An 18,903-nucleotide genomic window follows, 5' to 3' on the forward strand; every position below is an offset into this window, starting at 1 on the left:
ACTTGCCCCAAGCACTGGAACATGCTGCCATAGAAACCTAGGCCATCATAATTCCTTTTAATTTTAAAGATTTCTGAAAATTATTCACAGTATACGCTTCCTAGATAAAGACGTCCCTCATTAAAAATTTACTGAAATTATCACCGTCTCTCTTAACCAGACGTTCTGTAACACAAAATTTTTTCCTCATCTCCATGGGCTTGAATTTCCCTCTCATTTTCTCCAGCCTTAAAGAGATTCCTGAAATGAGGATGTAGCCATTTTGGCCTCAATAAATCCTTGCTGGATGCAGGTCTGTATCCCTTTCCTGCCTCAAATATTTTGATACTTTGGGCGCCTGCACCCAGCCTGTCTTGAAAGCTGGACAGTACTGAAGAGAAATGCTCAAATGAAACTTAAACGGACTGGAAACTCTCCCCCTATTCATCATCATCCACGTGCTATTTGAGCGAGTCTCTTCTAAAGGGAGCTCTCTTCTAATGCGAGATGCAGAGGAGCAGTCCCTCTGGTTCTTCTCAAGCTGTGACAGGCTCTATGACCACTGAGATGGAAAAAGTTTGCAAGTCATCTAGTTCAAAGCACGCAAAAATAGCAGGGCTGTGCTTTCAACAAGGCTGCTCTTCTGTTCCAGTTTGATGCCAGCTTGTGAGAGCAAATTGAGGAGTGCAAGACAATCAAGATTTAATCCATTTACAGAATTTCATTTGCATGAATTTTGATTTGAAAGGGTTTGTGCTACATGCATACGTCATGACTTGTCATAGCTGCCTGCACTGACACCGCATTATGTGAACATTCTTATTCCAGAGACTGGCTACATTGATAAAATCACTTAGTACAGCTGACCAAGCTAAAAATACATATATATTTTAAAAGGGCTGTCTTTTGGCTCAAGGATCCTGCATACATGCCATTTTTACTTTGCAATGCTGCTGCTTCCAATGCTATTTTATAGCTGCTAGTTTGGGAAAGCCGATTTTAAACAATGGGTTACTTCCCAACAGTTTCCTTTGATTGTTCTTCATTCACTATTCAGAGTAAGAGATTAGTTAAAAATGCTGGATGTTTCCAGGCTGTCTGACCTGCTGTGTCAGCCAACAAATAATACATAACAGCGTATTTCTCAGAGCTGAGCTCTTCTAACCGATGGAGACTATGGTGATATCCAGAGAAAAATAATTTAAAATGGCAGATATTTGAAATTAACAGATATCATATTTGCACAGTCATTTATTATTAGTGACAAGCAGTTCTGAGCTTTCAACATTGCTTGCCTGACCTATTTGCAGTATTCTAGGAACAACAGCAAGGAATCCTAAAATGAGAGTGCCTGCTCCTTCTGATGTCTGGAAATCTCCAGGGCTTGTGGGTTTTATCACTCTCTTTGTACATTTACTTACGTTTCTTGCTCTCAAGGCAAGACACTTTTCAGGCAAACAGGATACTAAATGGTCTATGAACCTGGTGCCAAAGATACTGCAGGCAATTTTGCTCTTAACACGCATGAAATACGTGCAAAATCTCTTACTTTCACTGAAGCCCAAAGGAGACCCTGGTATCTGCTTGTACCTGCAGAAGCCTGTCCCAAACTATCCTTATATGCATAAACTCAATTCAGAGAAGACTGAAATGATGTGGGGTCTGGCTGTATGTCAAGCCTATGTGATCTCTTTCAATGTCAAGCTTCGAGCCTCGTGATGCAGTATGGGATCATATATGATTTTGGGACTGCTTTTTTGTGGCATGCATTTAATTTGACCTAGCTTCATTTGCCTGTATTAGTCACTCCTGTGCTCTGCTGAGCTGAAAGTGACAGCCACAAAGAGAAAATACCATTGCCTGCCAATCTGGCACAAGAATTACTGTAACTGAAAGTTCAGAAATTCTGGAGGTTTGGTTTAGATGCAAGAGAATAATACTGTTCTCTTATTAAAAACCATACAGTCACACGTTAGTGCCAAACCTGTTCACCATCATCATCTGCTTTGGGAAACCACACAGGGGAATATTTACATAAGGATGAAGCTAACCTTTCTCCTCCTTGTTTAAAAAAAAAATCATCGCAATCTCAGCGCTGCTTGAGAATTTATTTGAAATGCAATTCATCGTTCATCCTTCGCTACCAATTAGGCGTGGCCTGCTTGGTATGTTATGCGTGGATGTGCTGAACAAGTGCTATATTTCAGCCGCACACTGCCTCTTTAGTGCTGGTTCGTGTCACGTTCAATGCAGGTGTTCGGGCCTGCGGTACACAGATTGGCTTGACAGGTTGTGGAGAAGAAGGGGGAGCTGTTGCTTGTAATACAAGGAGAAACCAAAACCACAAGGCTAAGTTTGCAATGGCATCTGATGAGCTAATAAGTGGAGCAGTGGCTTTTCATGATCCCCAGGCACACCAGAGGCGAGGCACGGGTAGTGGCTCCCCAGAGGATTTTCATTTCGGGTATCCCGCACTGCCCTCACTGGGCCTCCCACCCCGCCAGCCTCAGCATCACCACCTGCTAACAAACTACGCTCCTCCTGCCCCTGCCTGGCTCATTCTGCACACAAAGTCCTCTGGAGAATGTGGCTCTCCCTTTTCTTACTCCACTCAAGCCTGGGGCACAGCCCACTTGGCAAACGGTGCTGGGGACCCATCCCTTCTGCAAAGCTTCAGAGCCCCAAGCAGAAGAGGTGGCCCAAGGGAAGCAGGAGATGCTTGTTCCTGCTAAGGTTTCATAACCAAATCGTGGCCTGCTAACACCAGCTGATGCCCTGTTTCTGGTAGCTGAGATACATCATTTACATGTATGTGTATACACATACACGTGCATGCACCTCCCTGCTGCAGCTCACAGGATGCCAGACCTGTGTGTCTGCACCAAGGGCACTGTGGGCTACTGAAAAAAAAAAAAAAAAAAAGATGTTGAAACAAAAATCTCAGAATAACTCAGAGATGGCAGCTCTGTGTTTTGTTTAAGCATTGACCAAACGGAGTGAGGATTTGCATTTGGTGAACAGTGACATCTTGCACCTGGGATGGAATAACCCCATGCAACTGTGCAGGCTGGATGCCAGCTGGGGAGAAAGTTGCTCTGCAGAAAAGCCCTCGGGGAACACAAGCCAGCAGGGCACCCAAGCGGTGCTGAAGGCTAATGGCATCCTGGGCTGCATTAGGTAATGCATCACAGCAGACTGAAGTAATTATTTCCTTCCCTCTGGCATTTGTGAGATTGGATCAGAAGTGCTGCCTCCAGTTTTGGGCTCCCCAGTACCAGAAAGATGATGACAAACTGGTGAAGGGCAAGTGGAGGCCACTGAGACGGTGGGGGGGCATACTACTATGAAAAGTCAGAGACAGGGGCATTCATTCAGCCTTTTCCTCTCCAGGCTAAGGAGGGACCCGACTGCCATCTTCAGCTACCCAATGGGTAACTGGAAAAAAGATGGGACTGGGCTTTTCTCAGTTGCAATGGGCAGCAAGGGAAATTCTGATTGAACAGATATCGTGAAAAAAATCTTTATAAGCAGTGGTGCAGCACCAAAACATGGACCTGGGGAGTGGTGAAATATCCACCCTTGGAAATACGCAAAGCTCAGCTGGACACAGCCCTGAGCAACGTGCTCTATATCTGAAGCTGGCCCCGTGGTGAGCAGGAGGGGGGATGAGCTGACCTCGGAAGGCAAGGTCCTTTCTCACCTGAATTCTGTGATCCTAATGTGCCTCACGACATGTGCGCCAAGATCCGAGGAGCTCTTCACATCTCATCACTGGTGTCAGGTATCGTTAACACTTTCATCAGCTGGAACGCTGCCGAGCTGACTCAAACACTGAACGCCTTGTCTAAACACAATTATAAAGGCACATGGCACTTTCTGTGTATCCCAATTAGCCTTGTGCCATGCGTGATGACATTCAAAATTAGCTGACTTGGAGGCCTGTTCCCTACTCAATTCAGAGTTTTTACTGAACTTGCCTGTCTGCTGTGAAGCCTACTGAGGCTTACAATGGGAGGCCCTCCTTCAGAGGCACATTAACCATCGTTAGGATTTTAGCAGAATCAAAGCAACGCTCACACAGTACAACCCTAATGAATCAAACCCTAAAAGATGAATGCCTTTTAGGAGCACACATCACAGAGAGCTCCACAGACCTCTCTCTTCTTTCATTGTTCTGCTCTTAGGACATAAGGGGAGCAGCAGGTAATGACATCTCTCCCACACCGGCATCTATTGCTGTAGTGCGAAGTGCAGGCTCCTATCACCCCTGTAATCCTGTTTGGGAAGCTCTGTCGCAGCATTTACGTTCTTATCTTTGTTTAGTCAATGCTGGCAAAAAAAGCGTCAACAAATAATCTCCACTGTACAGCTTGGCACTACTGAGATGCTGCCATTTGTGTTCCCGCTGATTTTTATTCGCAGCCTCTAATGCTGGAGACAATCTTAGAAAGCAGATACAGCCCGGTAAGTGATGCAACTGGCAAATGGATGTTTTTACGAGCCTACTCTTTGTGTTACAATGAATGCTGAACAGGCCAACGCAAGCAATGAGAGAATCAGGCTAAATATGAAAACATCAATGCAGTAATTTCTCTGGAACTATTCAGGGTGATTTCTCCTCATTTCCTGCCTTAGACCTTGCATTAGGAGACACTCAACAGCCTCATGTGACTGATTTGGAGGTATGTGGTCTATACAAACAGACACCCACCTTGATTACATGGTCCCCTGACGCTCAGGGAAGGACAGCGACAGACTCTTCCACCAGGCACTGCAGAGCAGGAGCCCAACAAAAGGGGCTCCACACCAGCCTTGGAGCAGTCCCTCTTCTCTGGGAACCAGGTGGGGAGAGTGACGGGCACATCTGCCTAAGCTAAAGGCAATGTGCATGTTCACCTACTGCTCAAAAGGAGTTAAAATGGAGCTGCCGCCCCAGACTCACAGAAGGAAGGAGGGAGAATAAAAGCCCATTGTTTTGTTTATTCCTTACAAAGCTGATGGCTATTAAGCAAAGCATGACAGAGAAATTACTACCCACCCAACTTCCAAAAATACTAGGAACGAGAGCCGACTTGAAGCGAACATTATATTCGACAATGCCAGTGAGCTGCATGACTCCGGAGAGCAACCGCAAGCCCGAGCTGCTCGAGCCTGTTTCTGATTATGCAGCTGGGATGCTGCGCCCAGCGACTGTCTCCAGCCCATGCCCTTCCTGCCGGAGGAAAGGCTCAGCTAACTGCAGCAGTCATAAATCTCCCCACCGAAAGGTGATTAACTCGAAACCCCCTGTTGTTCTGTCAGGAAGCCATAGAAGGGCCGCAAATCCAGTCAGTCACATCTTGCAGATATGTATCTGAGGAGAATACATGGCAATCGCTGATATATGGAAACTGCTGCACTGTGTCTTCGGACAGCTTATGCAAGTATCACTTTCCAAATTAACATTCTTGCCATCTGATTCTCATTAGGCTCACTCAACTGTTCCGCTCATCTTCCATTTTCCTCCCAAGGGATTAACATTGATTTTTTATCTTGCGCACACACAGGAAGGTCACGATGATTCCTACGGGGTGGACTCATTCAATAAGGAACTACGCTATTAAACCCGACTTGACGTTATTGTCAATAGAGCTGAGCTGCCACAATGCTGGCTATTTTTTAAGAGAATTTCAGTGCAACTCTCCTGATTCCAGCGACATCCATCACACCACCCCGTGATACACACAAGTCACTTGACAACTCATTAAAATATATATAAGAAATGGAGGTCAGCCCTACTAACATTCAAACTGCACATCTAATTTAAAAAATAATACAACTCAATATAATTACAAAATGCTTCTGGGAATAGAGTATCTTCGACAGAAAAAGGAGACGGGAAGAAAGGACTGCAGGTGGGCCTGCAAGGCATTTTAGCTGGACGCTGAGTTTCAGGTCATGCAGGAGGAGAGCATGATTATTGTCACTAGTGGTCTGGGCATCCAGCCTGCACACAAAAGAGGCAAGAACTGTTTTGGGTTAAAGTCCTATTTTCAGTGACTTTGGGGGCTGCTCCCTTCCTCCCGAGAGCCCTCTCCTAAACCCATCGCACTCCAGTGTAACGGGGTGAGGTGGTTCCTCCCACATCTCCTGCTGCTGGAAGGCTGCTCCAGAACCTCTCTGCTAGGATGGCTCTGATTTAACCCTCTTAAATCTCCAGCACCAACATACAGCAGGTAAATACAAGCATCACCCTTTACTCACTGCAGCTTTTCTCTCTCCACGTTTACTATTTGTTTCCACATGTAGCTGCAGACAGCAAATGTATCCCTTCCCAGACTTTGTTTTGCTACCCTGACAAGTCAGACTCTTCTAGTCTCTCCCTTCCCCGACCATTGTACACGTTAATTCCCCCACCTCTTTTTCCAGCCAGGGCTTCTCTCTTCAGCATTTTGGCAAAAATATAGGCAAAAGTCACAGGAGCAATATGACATAGCAGCTCGTTGATAGTCTGGAGCTTTACAGCAGCACAAGGAAGAGAAGAAAAATGCAAGAGGAGTCTTCTCAACACATAAAAAATGTCACAAACAGGAAACCTATACTAAGTCCCTGCCTAAGGAGTCGTATTTTCCAAACTGCTGAGGAGTTCCTCCTGATTTCTTGGGTCCTGGATGGTTTGAGTGTTTTCAGATCCTCTTTCAACACCACTGGAAAAAGCTTCTGACCTAAGTGCACTTTCAGATTCTTTGTAGTGAATTTTGCCTTTCTTGGATGAAACAGCAAATAAATAGCATTGAAAGAGCCGTCTGGTGCAAATCAGGGCTGGGCTCATCTGCAGAAATCTACGAGGCAGAGAAGGATGGAAAAGAAGAAACAATCTGTTGTGGCTGTGTGGCCAGCAAACAATGGCTGAGAAAAGTGATTTTGTCTGTGGTCTATGCTTTACCTTGGTGTTTCAAAGTAAGCAGCTCCGTGCTTTTTGCAGCCTCTTCTACACCCTTACAACTCCTTCCCCTCCCCTTTCTTCTTACACACCTACGTGTCACCATTCACTTGTTCCCACATGCACTGGAGAACTGCAGTGATGAACAGAAAGAAGGTTGTGAGAAAACTTGCTAACAGCATCCCCACCTCCCCTAGTATTTCTAGGGAATACTTATGGGGCGGGCTAAACTGTTTGAATGTTTTGTACTGGCAGAGTGGTCCAAAAATACCCTGCTGGAGAGTAGGTCTTAGCAAACAGTTTCTTAATGCATCCTTCCAGTGTTTTCTCGTACACTCCATATTAGGTAGACCTAAGAGAGTCCCAGACTGTAGCTCTCCAAGCTGCATCACCGAAGACGTCACTGGTCTTCCTTTGGGTTGCTAGAATCTCCCGTTGACTGTCACTATTACTTACTTAATTAAAAAGAAGAAGAAAAAAAAAGGCACTTTGTTCAAGGTTGCTCCATTTTTGGAAAGACTTGTAACGACTGTCTACTCTAATGCTTTTTCCACCTTTAGGTCTGTCATCTCTCTCCTTAAAAATCCAAAACGCGTCTCACCAGGGGAAACTGCAGAACTGTGCTGGCACAACGATGTTCTGCTTGCACTGAGTCTGCAGAGCAGAAGGATACACTCACTGTCAGAGCAGAAAGGAAGCACCCTCCCTCCCTCCCCCCGCAAAAAGCTATTTTTTGCAGGCGTTGTCATATCTTATCCCCAGGAAGAGAAGAGGGCTGTGCTAGAAAGTCTTCAGATTCACATTTGCTCCTGTTTACTCTGTCCTTCAGAGCACGGCTATAACAATTCATCAATACAACGGAGGGGAACTCACAACCTACAGGCAAGGCAGACTCCTCTAATGAAAACAAATCCTTGGGAGAGGAAGAAGTAGTTCACAGATCTGCCTTCTAAATCCCACTCCCACTGCAATAATGTTTTCATCACTACTTACATTTAGGGACACGAGGGTACTCAGAGCAGTAAAGCGCATCGTTTGGGCTGAACAGTCGCAGCACTGTGCCCAAAACAATTTGTGGTCTAAAAGCCCAAGTGAATAGAGCACCACAGGATTCAAGACGCATAATTAGAAAAAAATAAGATCTCGTGCTTACAGAGCGCTTGTCATCTGAAAGTATGCACAGATATTAATTAAGCTCCGCTAACCCCAGATGAAGTGGATTAGTAGTTTCATCCCTGTTTTACGGAGGTATAGAGGGAAGCATGACACACAGCCACAGCTGACACTGCGGCGGGGCTGGAGCTGGCCGTGCAGGGGATGTGAGTGCCAGGGCTCCACCTCCTCCCCAGCCCTGCTCCGTGAATTGCCTTCAATGGGAAATGAAGGAGTTGCACTTCTCTGCTGTCTGGAAGAGGAAGGACCCACCCTGCCGCGTAACGGTAGCAAGGACACGGCCTGAAGAGTTTTGATAGAAAAACATGACACACATAAGCAAGAAACACATTTAAAGTTAAGAAAAATGTCGCGACGTACTTACAGCTTGGAAATGCATTGCTCAAGAACATAAAATGAGTCCGCGGATTGAAAGATTTAACAAAAAAATAATTTAACTAGGAAAGCTTCAACATTTTTGTATCTCAAAGAACAGTTTGACATTCATTTTGCAGTCATTATCTGCTGAAATTCAAGTTCTTATGACAGCAATTTCTCACAGATTCCCTCTGAATATTTGTAAATGCAGAAGCTGTGATAATGAAAACTCTTCTCAGAATTTATCACGAAAGTAGTACACCTGTCCACTTAATTGAAATTACCTGGGCTCTAACTCTGCTTATCATCTGTGCCAGAACAAAAGCAGGGTGGCATCAAATGCAGCTGGAAAGAACTGTCTCCAGAACACATTAAATGGGTCATTCATTCTGTCTCTAGACGCAATTATCCACCTAATTACAATTAGGACAAATGCAGAGTTTCCTAACTGCAGAGGGATGCGTTTTAATTGTGATGTTCAATTCTCTGTACACAAATACAAAAAACCTGAGCAAGAAATGTCACTAGAAAATGGGAACAGACCATGACATACTTATCTGCAAAACAGCAAACAAACTGGATAAACTGCGGACATAAAGCAGCTCCTTAGATGATAAGTAAATGCATTAATGTGAAAACTATGCTCTTTTATTCCCACATTTAAGCACAGAAAGCATTTTAACTTCAGCTTTCAAGGTAAAAATGCTTTTAATTAGTGTCCTGGCTACCTTATGAGACATAGACCTTGGTATGATAAAGCTATGATAATTTAGCCTTGCCAAGAATCCTCCTCATGATTTATATGATTACTTCATGCCAGCATGAAACGAATCCCCAAGGAAGTAACGCATGTCATCCTTAAAAATATTAAGCAATCAAGCCATGTTTTTATTATGTGAATGGATGCCTTTGAAAACAAGGATGCATGCACCATACTGTGAGGTAAAATGAAATAAATGAACAGAAATAATTCATTTCCATGTTCTAATCAGTGCAAACTGTAGTCTTCAAATTATCCCGATGCTACCAAATGTGAGTCTGGAGACAATAGGTTGACTCGTCTACTAAAATGAACATGAAATTGCATCCTAAGTACACAATGAAGGCCAAATTAAACAGTCCAAGTCTCTTTGTAAAGATTTTTTTTTTTTTATTCTGCTCTTGCATCCAACTGAACAATTAAGAAGAGTAGAAGACTTAAACAAAGCACTGGATAATTTTTAGAAGGCTCAAATCCAACCAAAAGCAAGGCACTTATCTTATACAAAAGGACCATAATCTACACAAAAACTTGTTCTTAGTCAAACTCTTCAGCTTCTAGCATTACCAGCAGAGAGAAATTTGTGTTCCATCGGCTAAAAGGATGTCTCTGGCAAGCAGAATGAAAAATATATATCAAAGACTAGAACTGTGTGCTTGCTGTATTCACAGACTGGGATGCCACTTCTGCAAGGACCCAAGATAACACTGTTACACTGCTCATTGCTATCATAAATCACAATCCATTCATTAGAGCTTCTGACCTTTCAGAAAAAAAGTCTAGCCCCTACAGGCACAAGAAGATGCAAAAAGAGCTGTGGTAACGAGACAGGGGTAATACAAAACATTTGGAATAGAGCATTGTATTTGTATAGGTAGTAATTTACATGAGAAGACCACCATAGGACAGTAAGGTGTTTTTTTAAACACTGATACTATAGCACTGTGTTTGAAGCTAAGCTAAATATTAAACCTAACCACATTATTTCCTTCTGTTTGCTCTTCTTAAAAAGAAGCATAAAAAGATCAGAGAGAGGCAACAGCAATAATGGAAGTAATGAGACTGGTTCTATGTTAGTTACCTATCAAATCATTAATGGGAAGGGGGATGAATAACAAACAGCAGTGTGCTATGTCTTCCAAAGGAAGAACAGGGAACATGAAATGCACCTACGATGAGCAGCACTGGGAACATTCGGAATTTATATACGAAGTTATACAGCACAAAGCAGACCTGTGAGTCGCCTTGCTGAAGGATATGGTGAATCTGAAAGCTAACCCAGGCTCCAGAGAAGACAAGTTCAAGAAGGAGAAATGCACTGTGACTTACTAAACAAGTAAAACCTACATCCACCTCAGCAAGTCCCAAGTCATAACATCAGGAAGTATACGCACTTGCCTTGCTCTCATTCTTTCCAAGGAGCTTCCTTATGGCTGCTGTTGAAGAGGTGAGTTAGATGGACCTTTGGTCTGACCCAGTACAGCAATGTCACTATTATGTTTAGTATGTCCTTTGAGGACTTCTCCCTCGGACATACTTAAAACCCAGCTAGACGTGGTGCTGGCTGTGGACTGGAGGACCTCCAGAGGTCCCTTCCAACCTCAACAATTCCACAACACTGTTAGGTGGCTGGTATCTCCCCAAACTCCGTTCGCTATAGAACCTTCTCCAGAAGGAAACCTGGCCTGCCTGAGGAAAGGCCAAAATCTACGTTCATCTCAGGAAACGAAGGTCCCAGAGCAGCCTACTGTCAATCTGTCAGCCTGTCTTAGCTGACCTGCATTCAGGTGAGTGGGAAGCATGTATTTCCAACTTCAGCTGGAAGGCAGTTTATGACTGTATAGCCCTTCTGTGTGGCTGCCAATCTTAAATTTCATGGTATAGTTGGAAGTCTCCTCAAGAACAAGCAGAACTCATGATTAGCACAACTGGTGTTACCTGAAAAGTCATGTTCTGTTTGACTTGACCGGGCAGAAAATTAAAATGTTCACTAGATTATATTTTCCACCTATTAATGTGGTCATAATAGAACACCAGAATACATTATAAAGACTGCTTTCCAGTTTAACCTTGACAAAAATTCACCAAATGAAAAACAGTATCTATTAAAAACCAATATATATTTCACTTTATTTCCCTATCAAGCATAGGGGTCAGGCAATGAAGACAGCTGTATGGCGTTCTGATAACAACCTTATCATCCTTGCCCCAGCCTTCAAGAGAATTGAGGAATCATTACAATCTTTCACTGCAATCTATAAGACTCAAGTATGAGTCAAGAAAATTCCTTTTTTCTTCGTTTCAGGGGTATTTTTTGTTGTTTTAATTAAATCTGACATAGTGACAGAGATGAGGGTGCCCATTTCCTTCCCTTTTAAATACGTGACTTTCTTCTTCCCTTAACTAAAACACGTCTTTGCAAGGACGGCCCCAGGAAGAGCTTTATTTGGACAAGAATGGGACTGCTTTATCAAAGGGAGGGAAGATTGAAGTGTGTGAGACAGAACGAGGAAAAATGTGGAAAAAAGGAGCCCAGCAAGTCTTACTTCCCACAGAGAACTGTGGTCCTGTAGCATGTGCAGTTTCTAAGGGTCTAAGCAGTGAGCTTTATACAGAAAGCACACACATTTGACAGCTATTGTAAACACCCTCCAGCCACAGTAAAACACATCTGTTTTCAGCTGTGCAGAGGAAGAGCTCGTGTTTACTATGGTGGTGACCCTTCCCTGTGTAAAACTTATTGACACCCGCTGGACATGTTCATTGCTAGGTCCGTGCCCTTCATTTGGAGCCAGTAATGCTCCTCAAGTTGGAGCTTTCCAAATATAGCCCTGACAGCCTAGTTCTGAGAGCCCTGGGGAAGAGCCTTGACTACTTTGCTAATTGATGCTGCTACACCAGGGAGAGCCAGCACTGTCTACAGCAGAGTTTTCCCTTAAAGTGGACTAGGTCAGTTGGATGGTAATTGCACGAAGTCAGACAGTAGTTCTCATTACCAGACCCTCGTTCCCTAAATTATTACACGCCCACAACAGCATTATTACAGAGGGAAAACTAAGTGCTCATGTTTTGCGGGAGACCAGCACTGAAACCGCATGTGTGAATTTAACGTATTGCATAGTTTCAAGCTACTTGGAGCTAGCTGATAATCTAGTTTGGCTTCTTGCATAACACAAGATGTGTATTTCCCTCAAGTAGGGGACAGAACAAACTGTGCTCAAGAACCTGTACTTTTATTAACAGTATGGCTAGCATTTTGATAATGCATATGAATCAGAAAGGATCCAGTCTCCTTTTGATGGCCTCAAAGAGATGCAGAATTTACCACTTGCTACACCGTGGCTTCAATTACCTAAACCCAGCCTAAGTTCTCCATGGGGACACCGTCTCATTCAGTACACAAGACAAATTCACTTAGCTAGCAGCCACTCAATATTTTATTTTTGCCCTTTCTATTTGATGCATAGCCATAAAAGCCTTGTTTACTGCACATTATTCAAGCTCTATTCTGAAGGCAGAATGATTAATTTCTTTACAGGCTTTTCTGTAGTGCTCATCAGATGCTTTGAACTTGCTATGTGCAATTTCCTAGCTTTTGGAAAAGCACAGAAAGGAATGCCATTATGTGGCATCCTAGAGCTACTGCCATGCTTCACATCAGCAGGGATAGACCAGACCTTTGCTATCTTAGCTAGCAGGTGTAAACCATTGGCTGCATGCCGAGCCAAGCTAAAGGAGATGAGGCACACACTTAAGCAAGTGATTTTCACTGATATTTGCCTGCACCAGAATGGAAAGATTTGGGATTTTAAGGAGATCAAAGGCTATGCAGTAGAAGTACTCTCACAGGTTCATGTTTCTATGTGCCTCTCATAACACCAACCCCTTCTAATCCATCCTTTCCAACATGCCCACCCTTTTAACCATACATCTCTGCCTCATTTATTAACCCAGTCTCACTCTTCTTGCCAGTCCAGCCATAAACAGTGTTATTACCTCATTGTATCTAATTTGCTATCTTTATTTCTATTATTCTCTTTTGAGTACATTTTTTCATTAACTTGCTCACAGAATCAGTTGCTGTCCCCTGAAATCCTCATCTCACTGACTTCTCTGCCTCTTCCTTGATTTTACTCCTTGAAGCTTACAGGGGATTGAGGGGAATGAGCATTCACAGACTCTTTAGAGGTTTCAGAAATACATATCTAATAAGCATATACAGGATGTGGTTCTTGAGACTGTAACTTGGACAACCTCAGGGATTTTCTTAGGGATGGTAAAAAGCACATTAATATGTTATAAAAGCCATTCATTCCTGACAAAACCTGGGGACATTAAAGCACTATAAAGAAGGTGTCACTGAAACCTCTAAAGTATTTTCTCTAGCCTCATTTTCAGAAACAGTTAAGCCATGTTGGGTGACATTTTCCAAAGTAAACTGGGCCAGAGCAGATGTGCATCTCAGAAAATGTTATTCCAAATGACTACAGTTTCAGAAAATTGCAAGCAAGTGAAATGGGAAGACACAGTATGTGGCTTTGCTCATAAAATAAGACAAAAATGAAAGCTATTTGTATCATGTTGGCATCTAACTTGATGGCTGCTTTGATAGTGGTGACTTGTCTGAAGTCATGATACCATCTGAACAAAGCACATCTTCCTATCTTCACAGATTTTGTAAAGGCTGGATCACAACAAAGCAATATTATTGCCCCATTAAGCATACAAGTCTGGTATATGCATAGCTGTTTTTTTGCTCAACTCCTGACATATGCATGAGCTATTCATCTGCTGGCTGTGCACTGAACTTTCATTATTACAACTCTCTCATCTCTTGCCTGTAGGTTCTACGATTTGGTCTCAATCATCACTTCACTGTACATTTGTCCTCTTGTGCGTTGATACCCTGTCAGTTTTAGGGCCGCCTGCAATCCTAATCAGGCCCAGATTTATGCTAGGGAATACAGATCTGCTAGCAAAGACTTAAGGCAGTCACTGGGATATAGAATTCCTGTAAAAATTAAACTGTTCAAGAAAGTCTTCTAAAAATCCCAGAGAGACCCGGTAAGGGCTATGATTAATAAGATACGTCATTGAAGAAGTATGATTAGAAGTTCTGATTTCATAAGAGAAGTGGGTTTTGGGCCTCCACAAAGCTCCTTGTGTAAAAATAATAAATAATAATAAAAAATGATAACAACAATTTGAAAGCTATCGGCCCTGAGTCTATAAAAAGGTTTTTTCTGGGGATGGTGCAATAGAAAGAATATTTGCCACAAAGGAATGTTATAAAAACAAAACAAACAAACAGAAACCACACAGAAATAAACAAATGTGGAGTCACTGTCCCTACAAAAAGGTTGGAGTTAAGTAGCGGCTTAAGACTATAGTTTTATCAGAAACTCATAGTTTGTCTTCGTTTGATTAGACACAAGATTTCAATACAAGACTTGCAAACACTGTATTTATCTATATTCTATAGATACTTAGTTCAAATCTTCCAAACATCAGTGCACTGCTTATTTAAAATGCGTAACAGTTAGTAGGAAAAGCAGCAAAGACAATAAAGCAGAGAACTGACTTCCAAAACTATCAAGCATTTGTCAATTAAAATATTTACTTTTGACACAAGTCCTAATTAGTTAAAAGCATTCAATCCAGTCTTAAAATAGAGGTTCGAGCTACCCAATTTATTCTTGGAACAGTCACTTGCTTGTAGGATTAGGAAGACAATGGCATCCAGAGCAAGCACGAACCCTCTCCCCTCTTATTACAGTTAATCAGCAACATAAATACTATAATGGAGCTGAGCCCCTGCAAACTCACCAGGCTGTGCATAATTTCGACTCCAGCTGGATTCACTGTGAGTGCCTCATCATACAATTGCTTAGCCTCCTCCAAATTGCCTTTCATCTCTGCAAGCCTCCCACGCATGTACAGTACAGCATGAGATGTGGGGAAAAGAGTAGCTGCCTCCTGGATACAAAAGCCGGCTTCTTTGAGATGGTGTTGTTCCATGAAGAGTTCAGCTGAAAAAAAAGCACAAAAACACCCTACCATTAGCTGAAATAATTCAGGTACCTTTCTTCACACTAATTGTATATCATCTCCCCTAAACATTAAAACACGAGGCCGTGATCCTGCACAGTGCTTACTACTGTGGTTAAGGTTTACTACCAGAAGCAAGTAATTGAATGGATATTCTGCTACATTAAAGGCTCTGTACAGACATAGATGGACCTCTTCAGGTGTTGACACAGGATAGCCTTAAGGATATACCAGAGTGCTTCCTCAATCAGGATGTAAACACGTACTCTACTGAGCCCTAAGGAAGCAGGGCTGGTAGCCACTTGGAGACATTGTACGTGTTTCCAAATAATCTGGGAAAAAAAGAACAGAATAAGCCATCACTGTCTACCGATTAGTTTAAACATGTCAGAGTAATAGGATACATCTGACCAAGCTGGACATTAAATAACTTCTTTAAGAGAGTATTTCCATATTTTAAAAAATGATTAAAAGTGTTTTTCTCTGCTTACTTGTCTAGTTTATGAGATAGCTGTCTCTTAAGTTTTCGGAGTCTCCATTAAAATCAAAGGCTTATATCACAGAGACTTATTTATATTTTGTATTCACAAATTTATCTCCTCACACATACTCTACAGAAAAAGAAAACAGAGCTCTTGGAAGAGACTGCTCAGTCATCTGCTTCCTTCAACTCTCAGCAACCATCCTAGTGGTTTTCTTACAAAGAAAAAAAAAAAAAGTAACAGGCATACTGATGTGCTTGACTGTCGATTTGTTTATCACATCATTTTTCATGCTAAACAAATTTCATAACGCATCTCATTGTTTAACATTTCTCAGTATTTATTATGCATTAAATCCTGGGAGAAGGCTTCAGAAGTGATGCTCAATTTTCACTGACACACATAACTGAAAAGGGAAATTGTATACATATATGTGTATACATGTATGTAGATAAAATAACTGTCTGCACAGCAGCCAGTGCTGTTAGGTTCTTAACCTGTTTGTGTTCTACACATTATCACTGCAAAAGCTCAGTGTTTGTCTCCATTTATTTTTATTTAAACTGATGTGGCAATGCAGCAAATATTGACAGTTCAGTAGCCCAATTCAAAATGACAAGTTCAGGCTCCGGAGCCAGATAAACAATTCTGAATTTAGACCCAGTCTCGAGCGCCCTGACTTTTAAAGGTAGCAAAGTGTTCTCAGGGAGTCTCTGTGAGGGGGGGAAATCAGCCTGAAAAATTAGGCCTCTCGTATAGCTTTGAAACTCTGCCAGCCTCAAAATGCCAGGAGGGCCAGATGACTCTGGGGACTTGGCATGCCAACACGGAGCTTTCTGGGTGAGAGGGGAGCAGGAGAGCATCTCAGCGGCTGTCCTGCCACGCCATTGGAGGGCTCCTCCTTGGCCCATCCGACGTGAGACTGGGCCCACAGACAGCTCTTCTCTGGCACACGAAGGATGACTGTGCACTGACACGGCATCGTGGCCTTCCAGATCTGAAGTGCTCCTTCTGGAAGAAGGGTGAGACATCATCGATAATAAGCTCGGCTATTTCTTAGCCATGCCTGGTTGGTGCTACAGATAAATGTCATTCTCTAAGGCTGCCAACTCGAGCAAAACAGTTCCTCAGTAAGAGCTATACCCTTTAAAAATGACTCATATACATTTCTGTCTGGTTAATCTTTACAAAATCTCAGCGTGCCTCCTTTCCCTCGACTCCAAGAGGGTGCAGCCATCTAATAACAGAAAGCAAGGCCGTGCAACTTGACAAGCTGAGTATGTGCACAGCCTTATTCCAAAGTTTGTGGGAGGACAGCATTTTTCTTGTGCTTCCCAGGGAACAGAGCATTTTCTGCCAAGTGCTGCGCAGCAGCTGATGTTGTGCATGTGGTAGCGATGAGGATGGGGATGTGCAAAGTGACGATTCACAGCCTGAGGACGCTTCGGTTTGCAAAGTTAGCACAACCCTAGCAGCACAAAAAGAAGGGGCGAAATCCCGGCGCTATTTGAAGTCAGCAGAAGTTCTGGATACTGCTGTATTAAAAACTAATAGCAACTAACAGCACAACGTGACCTGTTTCATTTCAAAAAAACCATCAGGAGCAAGGGGGTTTAGATGTGAAATCATGCACAGCCTGTGATTCAATGCATAGAAAATGGAGAGTACTTATTCTTTCTTTCAATGGTGCCTGTAAATCTTCTTCAGTAATAACAATTATTTAGAGGAAGTGCAGCAACACAGAATCTAAATAAGATCTACAAATTGTATTTTATGGTACGGTAATGTAGCATATTAAAGCTCAGTCCATTTCTTTGCAGGCTCAATAGTCAATAAAAAATGATTTAATGGTGTGGGAGGCCTAATTTGCATAAAAAGAGAATGAGAGAGGTGCCTTTGGGTTACAGGAGGGAAGGAGTGCACCCACCCAGCTAAAAATAGACATTTAGGGAAATCATTTAAGCCTGCATTAAAATGGGTTTTCTGTAAACTCATTTTTTACTTCTATTGCATACTCATTTTATTTACAGATGAACAAGATACACTTACGTAACGTGGAATAAAAACCAAGCTAGAGGCAGAAATCAAAGCCAAAAACCAAGGATTCATTAAATTTATCATGGTAATACTCCCACCTCCTCAACAGTACTGAAAGTACTGAAATGCCTGCCTCTGCATTACCTGGGTTAGCAGTTTCCGTTGGATTATTTAGGATCTCTCCTGGCATCACCTAATCATGCTGTACAGAAAAACCTGGCCAAATTAGCAGCCCTCACAAGAAGTTCTGTCACAGAGCCGTGGCACCCAGTGCCACTCCAAAGCAGACAGCAACTCCTCCAGGTGAAACAGGTACACAGCAGCATCTGTGATTCCCACTCTGTGAAAGGCTCGGTGCTTCAGGAAAACCATTTATGAACCTCCAGCTGTTGGACTACATCGTTCTTGGTGCTGGCATTCTCTGCAGCTTTGAATCCCAAGACAATGTTTGCAGGCTTCCTTGCCATCTCTTGCTTAACACCATCTTCGTAAAAGCTTAAACGAGTTCCCATTCTGTTTTGAGCTAAGTATTACCAACAACTCTCTGAATGCTACACAGCTGAGAGATGATCATCCTGGACATACTACTTCCTCTATTAGCCTCTCTGGAGCAATGCTAGAAACTGAGTGCAGGTGATCAGGGAATATTTGATCATTTTTGCTTACACACATGGGCTAAGACAGATAACACTGTGTGGATGTGCAGACACAGGATGCATCGTGAGCTGTCTCCTTTCCTTTTCTACTTGAACCTTGAGCCTACACCCACTGAGACCAAGAACAGCTATCCAACTGATTCCAAGGTCCAGCCTGGCTTGATTCATTTCTTTCCCAGATCCACCTTACGCTTCCATTTGTGCTCTCTCAGTACTGTCCACCCTTCTCTGCCATTCTTCCAAACAAGAAGAGTCTTCTCTTGTGGCTTCAGCCTCTTTTGTCTTGATTTGCAACTACACTTCCAACTGATACACCGGTCTTAATGCTGGTCCCAGTCCCTGTAAGCAGCCCACATCTCCACTCAGATGTATAACTAGCTCCTAACATGAGCTTCTAGTTCTTCCAGCTGTTTCATCTACAGTGAAGATCCTTAATCAAGTGAGAATTGCCAGAAGCATATCATCTACTCACTCACCAAAGACCAGTAG

General features: G+C 42.8%; 1 protein-coding gene across 4 annotated transcripts in view; it reads right to left on the reverse strand.

Annotated features, from left to right (window-relative positions):
• Positions 1-18,903, reverse strand: part of TTC7A (tetratricopeptide repeat domain 7A) — a gene marked incomplete at its 5' end in the record, with an annotated part of 164,679 nt that overhangs the window by 20,667 nt on the left and 125,109 nt on the right. For all 4 annotated transcript variants that reach the window (XM_084284565.1, XM_084284562.1, XM_084284563.1 and 1 more), the window contains one exon: positions 15,018-15,220. In XM_084284565.1, coding sequence (XP_084140691.1) covers positions 15,018-15,220 — 203 coding nt within the window. The remainder of the gene's footprint in view (positions 1-15,017; positions 15,221-18,903) is intronic.

This window comes from Netta rufina (assembly GCF_964035555.1).
Source record: "Netta rufina genome assembly, chromosome: 3".
Lineage (NCBI taxonomy): Eukaryota > Metazoa > Chordata > Aves > Anseriformes > Anatidae > Netta > Netta rufina.